The sequence below is a fragment of the Aquarana catesbeiana genome, linkage group LG11 (assembly GCF_042186555.1).
Source record: "Aquarana catesbeiana isolate 2022-GZ linkage group LG11, ASM4218655v1, whole genome shotgun sequence".
Taxonomy (NCBI): Eukaryota; Metazoa; Chordata; class Amphibia; order Anura; family Ranidae; genus Aquarana; species Aquarana catesbeiana.
Genome location: NC_133334.1, coordinates 42,246,632 through 42,262,489, shown reverse-complemented (window position 1 = coordinate 42,262,489; position 15,858 = coordinate 42,246,632). Strand labels below are relative to the sequence as shown.

Sequence of the window (15,858 nt, the reverse complement as noted above, 5' to 3'; positions counted from 1 at the left end):
ATGTTTGTTTGTTTTTTCAAAAAAACTTGTTTGCCACTGTATATGCCACTCACTTCAGGTTAGGATTTCCTGTGATGTGATAATGAGTAGGCACAGGCAGCGTATCACTCAGCGGCTCGGCCACTGACTTCACTGAGTGGGTGGTGCCGGCTGCCAGCTGGATCTACAGAATACATACACAGGCAGGCAGCCAATCACTGAAGAGGAGCGGCAGAATGGCCGAGCTGCCAAGCGGCCAAGCCATCTCATGATCAGGCCGCAGGTGAGGGAGGGACATCAGATGTGTCAGGACAGAGAGCAGCCAGCTGACCCAGAAAAAGTCAGTGGCGGCCATGGTGGACACTGCAGCTGGCAACTGCAACACCTTCTTGACGATTCCAGGGGGGCGATTGCCCCCCTTGCCCCTACCTGCGGACGCCCATGTCTCTGTTTGATCTGCAACTGCCATGGTGCTGCACATGTGATCCTTTATAACACCAGCCATTGGATGGTTTCACAGTTTGTTTGAGAACATAAGCAAATGTGAAAGTTAGCATTCCCAGCATGCCGGGAATATACTGTATCTGTTTTTTTTAAAACCATTACATTGATGGGTTTAGTTCCACTTTAAATCAGACCTGTACTTTCTTCAGTATACCATGTAAAATATAAAGCTTGCTGTATAGGTAAAAGATAAGAAATTTGACCAGCAACAGTTTAAAACAGCAAGAAAACGATGCCAGCGTGCGTTCCACCCGAAAACCCGGAAGTGACGTCTCATGGATTTGACGGAATTTCCGGTTCCTAATCCACAAGACGTCACTTCCAGTTTTCGGGGTGGAACGCACGCTGGTGGTGTTTGCTTGCTGTTTTAAACTGTTGCTGAATCCATGCCTATTTTTAACCTTCAGTTTGTAAGTACCTGTCCACTTGCGAAATAAATTCTTTGGTTAACAGTACTTCACTATGGTTCCTTCTCTTTTCATTATTTTGGGCATCATGATCCACATGTGATGGTTATAAACACTGGAGATCTTCTTGGTACATTGATGTCTCTCAGCCATCCCTGGCCAACATATCAAAGCCTGAATGACCCCCAGACTGAAAAGCTAGGGGTCCATTCCCTCCGGTGAGTGGGAGACAGAGGACGGAGTGTGGCGCACCTTGAGATTTGGAGCACGACTGCACTTTAAATATTGGAACACATCATTCACTTTTTTTGGACTTTCACTAATTGTTCATGAATTGTTTTCATTTAATGTCTGCAATGTACCAACATGTACTTAGACTCCAAGCTTACAAGCTGTACAGTTGTCTTATGTTTTAAAATTCTCTAATTAAAAAAAAAAATACATGAAAAAAGAATATAAAACGTGTAGACTTTGTCTATTACCAGTTGCAGTTTATAAATTAGACACTAGATGGCTCACCATGCTCTTTCATTTTGTTCCTTCTTTATTACAACCCAGCAATGATCTTCTACTATATAATGGTATAGCTACAGGATCTCACAAAACTGAGTACACCCCTCACATTTTTGTAAATATTTTATTATACCTTTTCATGTAACAACACTGAAGAAATGACACTTTGCTACAATGTAAATGTAGCGCTGGTAGATTTTTAATCTACTGCTGATAGGTAAATTTAGTGGGTTATCTGTTCATACATGGTCAGATTTGCCTCTGTTCCAGCTTGGCTGAGTTGCATGTAATTTCGCACTGTGCCTGTGGGTGTCGTTGTTACTATGGGCTGGTGTTGGAAAGGCAACACGTTGAAGTGTATAAGTGCTCCTCTGTCCCGGAGATAACTCGGTGGAGGTGGTCCTCCGATTTGCATTCTGGCAGAGGGTATTTATGGGACAGACGCCATGTTTCAGGGGTTCGTTTCGTTCCACCTGCTGGCCCTCCTGGCCGACAGGTATGCGCTAGCCAGGTTGGCTTAAAGGTCCTGGTGCTGTGTTCATTGTTCATCGAGAACCAATACATCCTGTGGCAGAGGATCGTACGGGTTTTGTTTCAATCAAGTCTGTGGCAGAGACTTTTGTTCGTGCTGCATACTGGCTGCTAGGTTAGTGAGAGAAACCTATCCAGGCGGGCAAAGATTCAACTCTACAGAGAGAGCATATTCAGCTACAAGTTTCAATCCCTAATGCTACCCTCCTGGCCGACAGGTATGCGCTAAGAGTACTACCTCGTGGTCCTCCGATCGGGAGGCCCGTGGCGCTGCGGCATGTGGGTGGGCCCAGAGGCTTGTCTGGGGCCTACTACAGCTGCAGAGGAATGGTCCTGGGCTGTCTATCCTGTGTGAAGAAGCTGGACAACTGAGAAGATCCCAGGGGAGGACCCGTCATGGAAGGATCATGCAGAGTGCTGGTCTGGAGAGGGGCCTGGTGTCTCAGTTGGAGGACGTATCCTAAAGTAATTCTACCACATAGCACTGCCGGGTTGGCTTAAAGGTCCTGGTGCTGTGTTCGTTGTTCATCGAGAACCAATACATCCTGTGGCAGAGAATCGTACGGGTTTTGTTTCAATCAAGTCTGTGGCAGAGACTTTTGTTCGTGCTGCATATTGGCTGCTAGGTTAGTGAGAGAAACCTATCCAGGCGGGCAAAGATTCAACTCTACAGAGAGAGTATATTCAGCTACAAGTTTCAATCCCTAACACTACACAAAGAACATTAAGAAAAGGTATTTGAGCTTCCCTGCAACTTTCCTTCTACCTCTTTTCTGCTACTTCCTGCAATTTACGTTTATTAAAGCATGGGAAAAGATACTCAAGTGTCCGGTGCCTACAGTGTATATGGTAAACTCAACAGGACCTTAGACCCGGTTCCGGTGAAATAGAGGTAAAGAAGGTGACAGTAACAGCCCGCTTTAAACCAGCAGCTCCACCGAGAGTTATTGATACATGTGGGGGCGTTGTCCAGGATTTGTTAGCCGTCAACCTCCCGCAACCCTGAGAAGTATTTCACCGGGAGTTTACGTTGGAATAAATTACTGGACATTGTCATTTTTCAGGAGAAGAAGGGGTTAAAGTTGCAGGACTTTATTTCTGACTGCGTAGGCTGTGGGTGAGAAGTAAAAGCCCGGGAGCTACGTGATCAGAAGAACAAGTGGGAGGAGCCTAGCCTTCTTGTTACCGCGTGGGACGCGTGTGTGTGTGTTGGTGCCAGAGAAGAAGAGAGGCCTTGTGATCGCGCTGAGAAGATCAGATTGCGGCCATGTCTTTTTCATTGATACAGCCAACTGTGGGACCTAGGATGTTCCCTACGAGTGCCGCTGCGGGTGCTATGCCGACCGGAATCTTGCTGACAAATACCGGTATTCGTCTGAAACCGCAGGGGAGGTTTGTTCTCTATACAGTCGGAGATATTGAAGGGCTGGGCATGCTTTGCCACAAGTGTAAAGGACTGGCCATACATCTCCGTCCATTTGGTCGTTGTTTGCAGTGCGGAGAATATTTGTTCATAGTGGAGCGACCTACTACGTCGCCCTGTGCTTATTGGGTGGACTGGGCTACAGGTATTGCCACAGTAGAAGCTGCTACTATTGCTTCTGGAGAACGACAGGCCGTGATTTCGTCTGTTGCCACCAAGAGTGTTCCTAAGGGAGATACCGCTGTCACTACTTCATCAGCGGACATTACTTTGATTTCTACACCTATCCCTGTTGCACCTGTCCAGAGGAAGGTGGGCTATGTGAAGGCTTCCCACGGCCATGGTTGAGGCCTACCCCAGAGACTACCTGAACCGGAGCCGGAGAAATATAGGGATCCAGAGAAGTCCAAGTCAGGAACAGGTGAGAGATCAGAGGGAAAAAAATGGGGTCTGGCAGCGAAAGGGTTAAAGGCCCTTACAGGTCATCTTGGAAAATTCCGATGGTTTTATTTTCATTTTGAAAGCAATAAAATGATAAAAGAGTGAAAAGCATTTAAAAATAATTATTGATTTTAAGATCAGTACACAACTATTAAAACAGACAAATGCATTGCAGGAAACGGGCTTAGTCTAGCAAGTGAAGGGTAGGCATATCCCTAACGCGGAACTGAGCTCTCTCAATCAACACTAACTAGGTTTAATCCTTGTGCTGCTAGCATTAGTAAATAGGTAGAAAGGTATATTATATTCACTTGTTTTAAACTTTTTTTTACTTTTCTTTCAGGTACTTCCTGGTTTCTAGCCTAGGCCCAAATGCTGTCATTCATTCCAGAAGTCTTCATGGGCATTGTTTTTCTCCTTAATCTGTAGAAGGGGAGAAGGCATAGCTCCCAACTGTCCCTGATTTCGAGAGACTGTCCCTGATTTGGAGCAATGTCCCTCTGTCCCTCAATCCTCCTCATTTGTCTCTCATTTTGGTCTGATCTATATAGATGTATATAAAATGCACTTTTTATATTTCAAAAAGTGTTTCCCAGTGCTAAATTCTTCATACAAATTCTAAATTGCTGCATTTGTCTATTTTAAAAGCCAATATAAAGGAATATTGGTGGTAAAAAAAAAGCCCTTGTGGATTTAATAAACCCTTTTTTTGGGGGGTTATGTCCCATTTAAGGGGCGTGGCAGGAGCGTGTCCTATGCCCACATACGTTTGCTAGTAGGTGTCCCTCATTCCCATCTCAAAATGTTGGGAGGTATGGGAGAAGGGGCTTTCTCAGCTTAGCACACCCTCCAGCTGCATGCCTGAGCTAAGGGCAGATGGATTTCAGGAAGTAAATGCTACTTGATTGCTGCAGGTAGATATCCCAGGGGGCTGTTTTCCAAAGTGATTTCCCCAACAAAATAAAGCATGGAGACATAGATGGGGAAGTTTGCTTTGAATATTAACCACTTCCATAGCACTGAATGTCATATGACGTCCTGGGCTTTTAGTGGAGATACCTGAATGATGTATTTTTTCTGCCGGCGATTCTCTGCACCATAAAAACAATCATAGCGGCTGTTCATAGCAGCCCCTCCTGCCACCCTCTGGTGCTTCTACTGGTTCGCCCATGCATTCGGCGAGTCAGAGAATGAATCAGCCACCGGTGGCCATTTACCATAAAGGATACAGCAGACCAGATGGTCCCCCGCAATCTCTATGACCTTCGGAGGCCGGGCGTGACGTTATGATGTCCGGTCTCTGCAAATGTAAGTTTTTTCGGTTGGGAAGCCGAGATCGTTTTTTTATTTTGCTCTTAGGCTTTCCAGCCTACAGGCGAGATGTAGGAACTTATAGACCGCAGATCTCACTGTAAAGAGGACCTGTCATGTCCTATTCCTAATACAAGGGATGCTTACATTCCTTGTAATAGGAATCAAAAAAAAAAAAAGATTTAAAGGGAAAGTGTAAATTTTTAAAATTAAAATAAAATAAACAATTAAAGAAAAAAAAAGAAAAAATGAAAGCGCCCCCGTCCCCTCGTGCTCGCAGGCAGAAGCAGATACATACGTAAGTCACGACCCACATATGTAAACGACATTCATGTGAGGTATCACCACGAATGTTAGAGCGAGAGCAATAATTCGAGGACCAATCCTCCTCTGTAACTCTAAAATAGTAACCTGTAAAAAAATTTAAAGCGTAGCCTATGCAGGTGTTTAAGTACTAAAGTTTGGCGCTATTCCACGAGTGTGTGCAATTTTAAAGCGTGACATGTTAGGTATCTATTTACTCGGCGTAACATCATCTTTCACATTATACAAAAAAATTGGGCAAACTTAACTGTTTTTTTCTTTTTTTAATTCATAAAAGTGTTTTTTTTTTCCCCAAAAAATTGCGTTTGAAAAATTGCTGCGCAAGTACAGTGTGACATAAAAAATTGCAATGTCGGTCATTTTATTCTCTATGGTCTATTTTAATATATATATATATTATGACAGTTAGCATTCCTGCATGCCGGGAATGTAACTGTTTTTAGAAACTGTTAAATTGATGAGTTTAGTTCTGCTTTAAAGTGGAACGCAACTGTAACTGAGCACCACAAACTGAAAACACTGTTTGGGGGTTCTGAGTAATTTTCTCAGAACTTACAAAAAAAATGAAATAAACAGTTTTCAGTTTGTGTTGCTCAGTTACAGATGAGTTCCGCTTTAAAGCGGAACTAAACCCATCAATTTAACAGTTTCTAAAAACTGTTACATTCCCGGCATGCCAGAAATGCTAACTGTCACATTTGCTTATGCTCTCAAACAAACTGTCAAACCATCCAATGGCTGGTATAATAACTGATCACATGTGCAGCATCATGGAAGTTGCAGGTCAAACAGTGGCCAAGATGGCTGCTTCCTTGGCTGAAAAGGATAGGAGGGTTTAGTTCCACTTTAACCACTCAAGGCCTGGAAGGATTTGCCCCCTTAATGACCAGGCCATTTTTTGCGATGCGGCACTGCGTCGCTTTAACTGACAATTGCACGGTAGTGCGACACTGTACCCAAACAAAGTTTATGTCCTTTTTTTTCCCACAGGGGGCGATCAAGGGGTTAAATGTGTTCCCTGGGAGGTGTTTCTATCTGTGGGGGGGATGGGACTGCCTGGAGGAGGAGAAAGATCGTTTTTCCTGATCGCTAGGAACAGCAGATCTCTCTCTACTCCCCTGTCAGAATGGGGATCTGTCTGTTTACATTGACAGATCCCTGTTGCGGCTCTCTGTGGAGCGATCGCGGGTCGCGGTCATTGCGGCCACTGGCCATGCACATCAGCTCTGGTGTTACGCTGTGGACGTGCACTCCCTAAAGATCTGAAAGCGGCCGACGTACACCTACGGCGTTTCGCACAGCTGTGCCAACCTGCCGCAATATAATGACAGTGGCTGGTCGTCAAGCAGTTAAGAACAATAAAGCAGGAAGTCTTGTCTCCGGTGTAAGCAGTGGCGTCACTATGGGGGTGTGGGGGGTGCGGCCCACACCCGGGTGACACCTGCTGGAGGGGTGACACCATCCCAAGTGTAGCGAAAGCCCTGGCCTCCTTTGGCAGTTTTTTTTTTTTTTTTTTTGCCGGAACACCTCCAGCGTCACGGCCGCACCTGGCCTGTGATTTCCTCCTCCTCTCGCATTACTGCTCTGCTGAGCAGCTATCTATTCTCCACGAGTACCAGGGACGGAGCCACCCGCCCTGGCCCTGAAATGGCGCGGTAATAAGAGGGGGGTGGCAGATTGCAATGGGGGTGTCCACCGCCGCCCGAGGTGCTGAGGTGAGCTGTGAGCAGGTGAGCTGTAATAAGGAGGGCAGGGGGTTTGGCATGCACCGAGTTACAGCTGAGTCTGCTGGGGGGGCGGGTGCTGCTGGACACAGTTTATATATATATATATATATATATATATATATATATATATATATATATATATATATATATATATATATATATATTAATTAGACATGTGCAATTCGTTTAGTTCCGAATTAGTTTTTTAACGAATTTTGAAAAATTTGTTAATTTCCGAATTTTTCAATTTCGGAAATTTGGAAATTAGAAAATTCGAAATTCAGAAATTTCGAAAATTTAGTTATTTTGGAAATTCCGAAATTAGAAGTTTCGGAAATTGGAAATTTTTCGGAAATTGGAAATTTCGGAAATTGGGAAATTCGAAATTGCGGAAATTGGAAATTCAGAAATTGGAAATTCGGAAATTGGAAATTCAGAAATGTGAAATTTTGGAAATTTGAAATTCGGAAATTGCTAAATTTTAGAAATTCTAAATTCAGAAATTCGGAAGTTTGAAAAAGCAAAAAAAAAATTAAACAATTGAATTTTTTGAATTTTTTGTCAGTGCACATGTCTAATATATATATAGTATATATATGTAGCGCTGGTAGATTTGCAATCTACCGTAGATTAGGTAAATTTAGTAAATTGTGTGTTAGGAAGGTTAAAAGTTCGCCTCTGTTCCAGCTTGGCTGATGTTGTGTGTGCTTCCATGCTGACCGGAGGGTGTCACTGTTGCCACTGGTCAGTGTTGGAAAGGCAACGTGTCGAAGTGTATAGATGCTCCTCTGTCTCGGAGACAAGCTCGGTGGAGGTGGTCCTCCGAGTTGCATTCTGGAAAGGGGGTATTTATGGGACAGACGCCATGTTCTAAGGTTGTTTTTCAGCCACCTGCTGGCCCTCCTGGGCGACAGGTATGCGTTAAGGAGCTACCTCGTGCTCCTCCGATCGGGAGGCCCACGATGCTACGGCGCAGGGGTGGGTCCAGAGCTGTCGGTCCTGTGTGATGAAGCTGGACAGCCGAGGAGATCCCAGGGGAGGACCCGTCATGAAGAGATCACGCAGCGTGCTGGTCTATAGAGGGGCCTGGTGACTCGGTTGGAGGACGTATCCAAAAGAAGTAACCATACAGCATAGTGTTGCCGGTTCGGCTTAAAGGTTCAGGCACTGTGACTGACCTTCACTGCAGAAGATCTGACACGTCCTGTGGCAGAGGATTGTGCAGATTTACCCCCCCCCAAGTAAGTCTGTGGCAGAGACTTTAGATTTGTGCTGGCTGCTAGACTGGTGAGAGAGGCCTATCCAGACGAGCAAAGAGTGTATCCCATGAGGGGAACGCATTCCACATAATTATCTGAATTCTATCGGGACATTTGTCGCTAAGATCTTGTAAGAAGATATTTGAGTTTCTCCTGAAGGTTTCCTTTTCTGTCTCTTTCCTGCTACTTCCTAAAGTTTGACTGTTCAATAAAGCATTGAAAACGTACTCCAGTGTTGGTGCGTGTGTCGTCCAGAAGTAAACTCAACGGAACCCCTAGACCCGGTGCCGGTGAAACAGACAGAAGCAAAGTGAAGGTAACAGACCCATTTAAACCAGCAGCTCCACCGTGAGTTAGTGCTACATGTGTGTGTGTATATATATATATATATATATATATATATATACACTGTATATATATAGTAGCTGAGTCGCCCACCCTGAGCTGGTCTGATAACGCGGTGGGGGGGGTGACACCAAGTTTTACTGCTCCTGGTGACACCAACCCTTGTGACGCCACTGGGTGTAAGCAGCACTGAGACCCACAGCCCTTTTTTGGACAACTTGCCCGACAGACTAAGGTGGCATACATGTGGTTGAACCTCTTTTTTTTTTCTTCTAATTAAACAATTTTCTAAAAAGTTCTGAAATCTCCATGTGTGAAGCTTTTCTGTTGGAAATAGTTGTAACTTCCTCCTAGGAGTATTCCTAAACAACGTGATTTTTGTCCCACCATCGCTTCTCGCTTTCAGTGGAGGGTGGGATTCTGTAGTTCGTGACAAGCCTTACTATATACAAACAATGCGTCTTCATTATTAAAACACAAAAAAAAACATGGCAGAGCTGACTTAGACAGAAGAAATCACATTTAAGTAGTATTTATTGCTCAGTCGGTCTTTTAGCATCTCAATTTTTAATGAGACGGGTTGCAATGACTCTGAAATGCTTTTTACTTGGCACACATATTACAAAGTGATTGTATAATCTCCTTCTAATTTACTAATAAATGCATAAGTGCCTTTAAAATTTGTCAATCCTCACATGGGCTTCAGCAAAGCATTTGCAGAGCTTTCAGCAAGCTTTGTTAAAGCTTTTAACCACCAGGTCAAACAGAGGCCAAGATGGCTGCTTCCTTCGCTGAAAAGGATAGGAGGGTTTAGTTCCACTTTAACCACTCAAGGCCTGGAAGGATTTGCCCACTTAACGATCAGGCCATTTTTTGCGATACGGCACTTTGTCGCTTTAACTGACAATTGCGCGGTCGTGCGATGTTGTACCCAAACAAAATTGACATCCTTTTTTTCCCCACAAATAGAGCTTTCTTTTGGTGGTATTTGATCGCCTCTGCGGTTTTTATTTTTTGCGCTATAAACAAAAGAAAAGCAACAATTTTGAAAAAAACACAATGGGGGTTATTTACTAAAGGCAAATCCACTTTGCACTACAAGTGCACTTGGAAGTGCAGTCGCTCTAAATCTGAGGGGAAGATCTGAAATGAGGGGAAGCTCTGCTGATTTTATCATCCAATCATGTGCAAGCTAAAATGCGTTTTTGTTTTATTTTCCTTGCATGTCCCCCTCGGATCTACAGCGACTGCACTTCCAAGTGCACTTTTAGTACAATTTCAAGTGCACTTTCGTAAATAACTCCCAATATCTTTTACTTTTCGCTATAATAAATATCCCACATTTTTAATCAAAAAAACGAAATTTTTCCCCAGTTTAGGCCGATACGTATTCTTCTACATATTTTTGGTAAAAAAAAAATTGCAATAAGGGTATATTGATTGGTTTGCGCAAACGTTATAGCATCTACAAAATAGGGGATAGATTTATGGCATTTTTATTATTATTTTTTTTTTTTACTAGTAATGGCGGCGACCTGCGACTTTTTTTTTTATCGGGACTGTGAAGTTGCGGCGGACACATGGGACTTTTTTGACACATTTTTGAAACCATTGACAATTATACAGCGATCAGTGCTATAAAAATGCACTGATTACTGTGTAAATGTCACTGGCAGGGAAGGGGTTAACACTAGGGGGCGATCAAGGGGTTAACTGTGTTCCGTATGTGTGTTTCTGACTGTGGGGGGGGGGGGTGGGACTGTCTAGGAGGAGAGAGAGATCAGTGTTCATACATAGTATGAACACACAATCTGTCTCCTCTCCCCTGAAAGAACTTGGATCTGAACACAGATCCCGGTTCTCGCTCTGTAACGAACAATTGCGGGAGCCTGGCAGTCATCGCAACCACCGGGCACTCGTCTCCGGGGACACACGCTGCGGGCGTAGGGTTGCTACCTGTCCGGGATTCACCTGGACAGTTTGGGTTTTAAATCGTGTGTCCAGGTTTCAGACCATCTGAAACCCGGACACAATATTCAGAATGGGCTGTGGCTCCCCAAGTAATCAAGTACTACAAATGCCAAGCGCTCCCCTTCGCACCCCTACCCCTCTGTCTGCCCACCCACACTCCAATCCCCAGTGTTCTGTGCCTCAGGAAAGGGATGTGTGGGCTGGAAGTTTGAAGCTCAGCAACTCAGCTCAGATACATGGTGGATGGAAGGTGTTGATGCCTGAGCCTCCATCCTCAGGTGAGTAAGCTCACCATCCAATGTCTGTAACTGAAGTCACCCCTCTCCATCCCTTCTCTCTCCTGCCTCCAAGCAAGTAAGTACACTAAGGTAAGGGGTGCCCTGTGGACTCTGATGTATGGGGGGGCTTTAAGGACCCTAATTTAAGGGGGAATGCTGGGAACTCTGATGTAAGTTGGAGGTTTGGTGAGCATTAATTCCTTTACATCAGAGTTCCCCTTTACACCAGAGTCCACAGTGTTCCGCCTTAAAAATAAAAATTCTGTGCGCCGCTAAAGTGTTCGGGTTTGGCTTGAAGAAAAGGTGGCGCCCCTAGTGGCCAAAAGGAAAAGCGACGTAAGGTAATGCCGATTTGCCCAGCCAAGCCAACCTGCCGCAGTAAAACTGCGGCGCCTGGTCGGCAAGCGGTTGAAGTACTAATTCAGCTCCGGTTTGTAAATGCTGAACACAGATTCTAATAGCAGTGCTGATCGCCACTTTAAGCAAGTTGCTAGCAGGCTTCAGAACTTCTTGGAGCTTGAAGAAAGCCCGCTGAAGGCTGCTAGCAGCTTTCTTAAAGTGGCAATCAGCACTCCAATTAGGATCTGTGTTCAACAATTACAAACTGGAAGCTGAATGGCACTTTAAAAGCTTCAACAGAACTTGCTGAAAGCTCTTCAAAAACTTTGTCAAAGCTTGCTGTTGACACTGCTCCTATACATGCTGAAGCCCGTGTGAAACAAGCCTAAGGGAGATTGTACTATCAGATTGTAACGTGAGCGGCCACCATTATGCATTTCAGAATAGGTCCGATGTCTTCTCTCTAAAACAATGCACTTTTCCTCCTTTGCTCCATAAACCAGGTACAGGGATTAGTATCCAGTTGTAACATCCTTGAAACCCATCTGTCCTTTTTAGCTCCTTCCACAAACTCGTGTAGCGTGAGCTGGCCTGAAAAAGAGGAAGATTAAAAAAAAAAAAAAAAAGTGTTACTTTTGCAGATCATTTGATTTAGATATGGATGTTTTTTCACAGTTTTTTGGGCTCTGACCATGTTGGGTACTACATGGAGGCACCACTACCTTTGCCATATTGCAGAATACTGTGTATTTTTATGAATATTTGGTATTGGTTGACACAATAGTATTGTCAGTGATAGCAGAGTTTAATTGCTGTCATAACATTTGTTATCATGATTGCAGAAATTTCAACTTCTGTATATGTAAACCCAGACAATGAACGTCTCTTATTTGTTTCATTTTGGTCTGCCACTTGCCGACCAGCCGGCAGAATGGCACGGCTGGGCGAAACGACGTTATGTAACATCGCTTCGCCCTGTGGCCACTAGGGGCTGCTCGCCCCCTGAGCCGATGCGAGTGCGATCGCTCGTGACACACCGAGAACCGGGATCTGTGTGTGTAAACACACAGTTTCCTGTTCTCTGAGGGGAGAAAAGACAGATCGTCTGTTCATAGAAAGTATGAACAACGACCTGTCATCTCCCCTAGACAGTCCCATCCACCCTTCAGTTAGAACAGAGAGAGGGAACACAGTTAACCCCCTTGATCGCCCCCTAGTGTTTAACCCCTTCCCTGCCAGTGACATTATTACAGTAATCAGTGCATTTTTATAGCACTGATCGCTGTATAAATGCCAATGGTCCCAAAAATGTGTCAAAAGTGTCCGATGTGTCCGCCATAATGTTGCAGTCCTGATAAAAATCGCAGATCGTCGCCATTACTAGTAACAAAAAAAAATTAATAATAAAAATGCTATAAATCTATCCCCTATTTTGTAGACGCTATAACTTTTGCGCAAACCAATCAATATACGCTTATTGCGATTTTAATTACCAAAAATATATGGAAGAATACATATCGGCCAAAAGAAAGCTCTATTTGTGGGGAAAAAAGGACATCAATTTTGTTTGGGTGCACCGCCGCACTTGTCAGTTAAAGCGATGCAGTGCCAAATCGCAAAAAATGCTCTGGTTATTCAGCAGACAAATCTTCCAAGGCTGAAGCTATTAAAGTGTTACTAAACCCCGGACCCTGCATTCACTATATCTGGTCTCCCACAGTACACAGAACATGGGAATACAATTATTTTAGTAAATTGAAACTGCTAAATACCTTTTCTCATCAGCTGTATATAGCAGTCTTGTGACTTCTGTCAGTGTCTGGTTAAAGCTTGTAGGAGGAGTTTTCATTCTACTCTGTCCTATGTGGCTGCAGGACCCCTGACCCTCTGTCTGGACAGTGTTGATTGGCCCTGAGCTGATCACATGCACTCGCCCAAGAAAAAAAAACTCTCTAGCAATACACACCAAACTGAGCACCTGTAGAGTGCTCCAAGGCTCTATAATTTCAGGATGGATTGGGGACTATGGAAGAAGGGGAGGATCAGAGAAGACAGGATTAAACAGCCTTATTACACAATGTGCAGGATTAACCCCTTACGTTCCACAGTGAGTATAACAAGCATGCTTTACTGTATATACAGACTGATTTTACTGTTGTGGGTTTAGTAACACTTTAAATAAACTATTGAAAGTGTTTTGATATATCTGCTGATAAGTTAAAAAATACATGTTGATCCTGTCAGAACTAGGGTGCCACCTGTACAGGATTCACCCGGACAGTACGGGTTTTGAATGGTGTGTCCAGGTCTCCTTCTGCCTGGTACCCGGACACATGATCCAGACTGCACTGTGGTTTCTGTGCTCCATCTGCTCAGCTGGTGGAGGAACACGACTAGTTAATGTTATCAGGAGTAAGTTCTTATCTTTATTCAGCAGTTCCTACAATCTAACCTGAGTCCCCACATCCACTTCTATACAGATCCACCGGACAGTGTAATTGCTGGGAATCGCAGCACAAGATTTACTCCGCCTGAGCCCGAAAATCAGCAAATAGCCCCGGCGGAGTAATCCTTGTGCTGCAGTTCCCGGCAATTACGGGAAATAGTGTTCCTTCTCCTGGCCTCCAGCTGAGCAGAAGTATTTTGGAATGGCTGCAGACAGGAGGTTATTCCACAGAATATACCGGCATGGCTGAACAGCCTTAGCCTGGGTTCACACTTGTGCCAACACAGACATCGCATGTGATTCGCACCTGCATTGCTGTGCCGATCGCATTCGATGTCTGTGCAATGCAAGTTCAGCCATACAGTTGTATACAGTTGTATGGCTGAACTTGCATTAGATTTGCAGGAATATTGTGCAGGGACTTTTTTTTTCCCCCTCACTGGAATCAGATCGCATGGGTGTTCTCACCTATGCGATCTGATTCCTGTGCGAGTTCACAGTTCACACTGCGATCTGTGAACCGATATGAGGGTGTCATTAACAATGTAATGACACCTGCAGATGGCAGTGTGAACTGCCTGCGGGAGAGATGCAATGCAGGAACCGGCGCTGGAATCGCGCTGGTTCCCACATCACATATGTGTGAACCTAGGCTCAGGGCTCCTTTACACATGTGGTGCCCTCTGAAAAGCAATCCAAGTTTGGATTGCTCTTCAGAGGGAATTTGACAGGCAGTGAGGAGGTGTTATATCGCCTCCTCACCACCTGTTTAAACCCCACAGCAGCACCCTGCTACTGAATGCATTGCACACGGATGCAGGAAACCCCCCTTCACTTGGATGGGCCACATTCAGCAGGCATTACTGCTCGCTGTACCCAACAGTGCAGACAATTTTTGCCACACTGTAATGCAAAGATTTTCAGCTATTGCGTGTGTACATGCCCCCCCCCTGCTGCCTTTGCAGCTTAAGAGGAACAGTTGGGTAGCAGTAAAAACACAGCTCAACCTCTATTTTTTACTGTCCCCAACAACAAGTGTAAATGAAGTCACAGAGCACTCTGAAGAGTAATCCACAGTGGATAATTTTTAAGAGTATTTGACAGGTAGTGAAGAAGCGTTATGTTTTCTCCTCACCACCTGTTTTTAACCCCTAAAATCCCATGCCACTGTCCTGTAGCCATGTGCATTGCACACAGTTACTGCACAGCCCCATTCAGTTGAATGGGTGAAGTTAAGCAAGCGCAGTGCCATAGGCTAGTGGGCTCTTTCACATCACGATCCTCCCGGCGGACTCCGCTTTGCTCAGCTGGGGGATCGATCTGCTGATCTCCGCTGAGCAAGCAGATGACAGGTCCGTCTCCGCTCACTGTGCAGAGATGGACCCATCAGAGCCCCGTTCTCCATTTTCATCCGATCCGCCAGACGGATAGAAAATAGGGTGTTTATTTTACTGACAGAATCGGATCGCAAAGCGGCGGGTGTCAGTGAACATGTCACCGCTGACATCCGCCGTTCCATAGAGATGAATGGAGGCTCCGATCAGGTCCGCCTGAAAAACTGACAGGCAGACCTGATCAGAAAACCCGTGTGAACGGGGCCTTAGTGTTCAAGTTTTGCTTGAAGAAAAGGTGGCAACCCTAGTCAGAACTCTTGTCAGCTAATAGCTTCCTGTGCTCTCTGCTTGTATTACATTCTTATCAGTTGGCAGTGGTGATAAACTTGATATAGTGAGCCTTAAATGCTGTCAATGACATTACCAAAGGGCCACACATAATATTTAGTCAATATAATGTTACAGAAAGCTGTGAGAGGCTACAGGCATTTTATAAGAGATGGTCAGAGACTGTGGACATGCTACAGGAGATAGTCAGACTGTAAAATTGCTACAGAATATGGTCAGAGATTACAGGCATGCTATTGGAGAGGGTCAGAGACTGGAGACATGCTACAGAAGGGGGTCAGAGACTATAGCCATTCTACATGAGATGGTCATATACTGTGGACATAGTACAGGAGATAGTCAGAGACTACAGACATGCTACAGGAGTTGGTTAGAGAC

General features: G+C 44.6%; 1 protein-coding gene across 1 annotated transcript in view; it reads right to left on the bottom strand.

Annotated features, from left to right (window-relative positions):
* Positions 1-9,250: 9,250 nt before the first annotated feature.
* LOC141111972 (guanylyl cyclase-activating protein 2-like) overlaps positions 9,251-15,858 on the bottom strand; it is a 29,413-nt gene continuing 22,805 nt past the window's right edge. Inside the window, exon 4 of the mRNA XM_073604219.1 lies at positions 9,251-11,943. Within this exon, the coding sequence (XP_073460320.1) occupies positions 11,816-11,943 (128 nt within the window). The 3' untranslated portion in view covers positions 9,251-11,815. The remainder of the gene's footprint in view (positions 11,944-15,858) is intronic.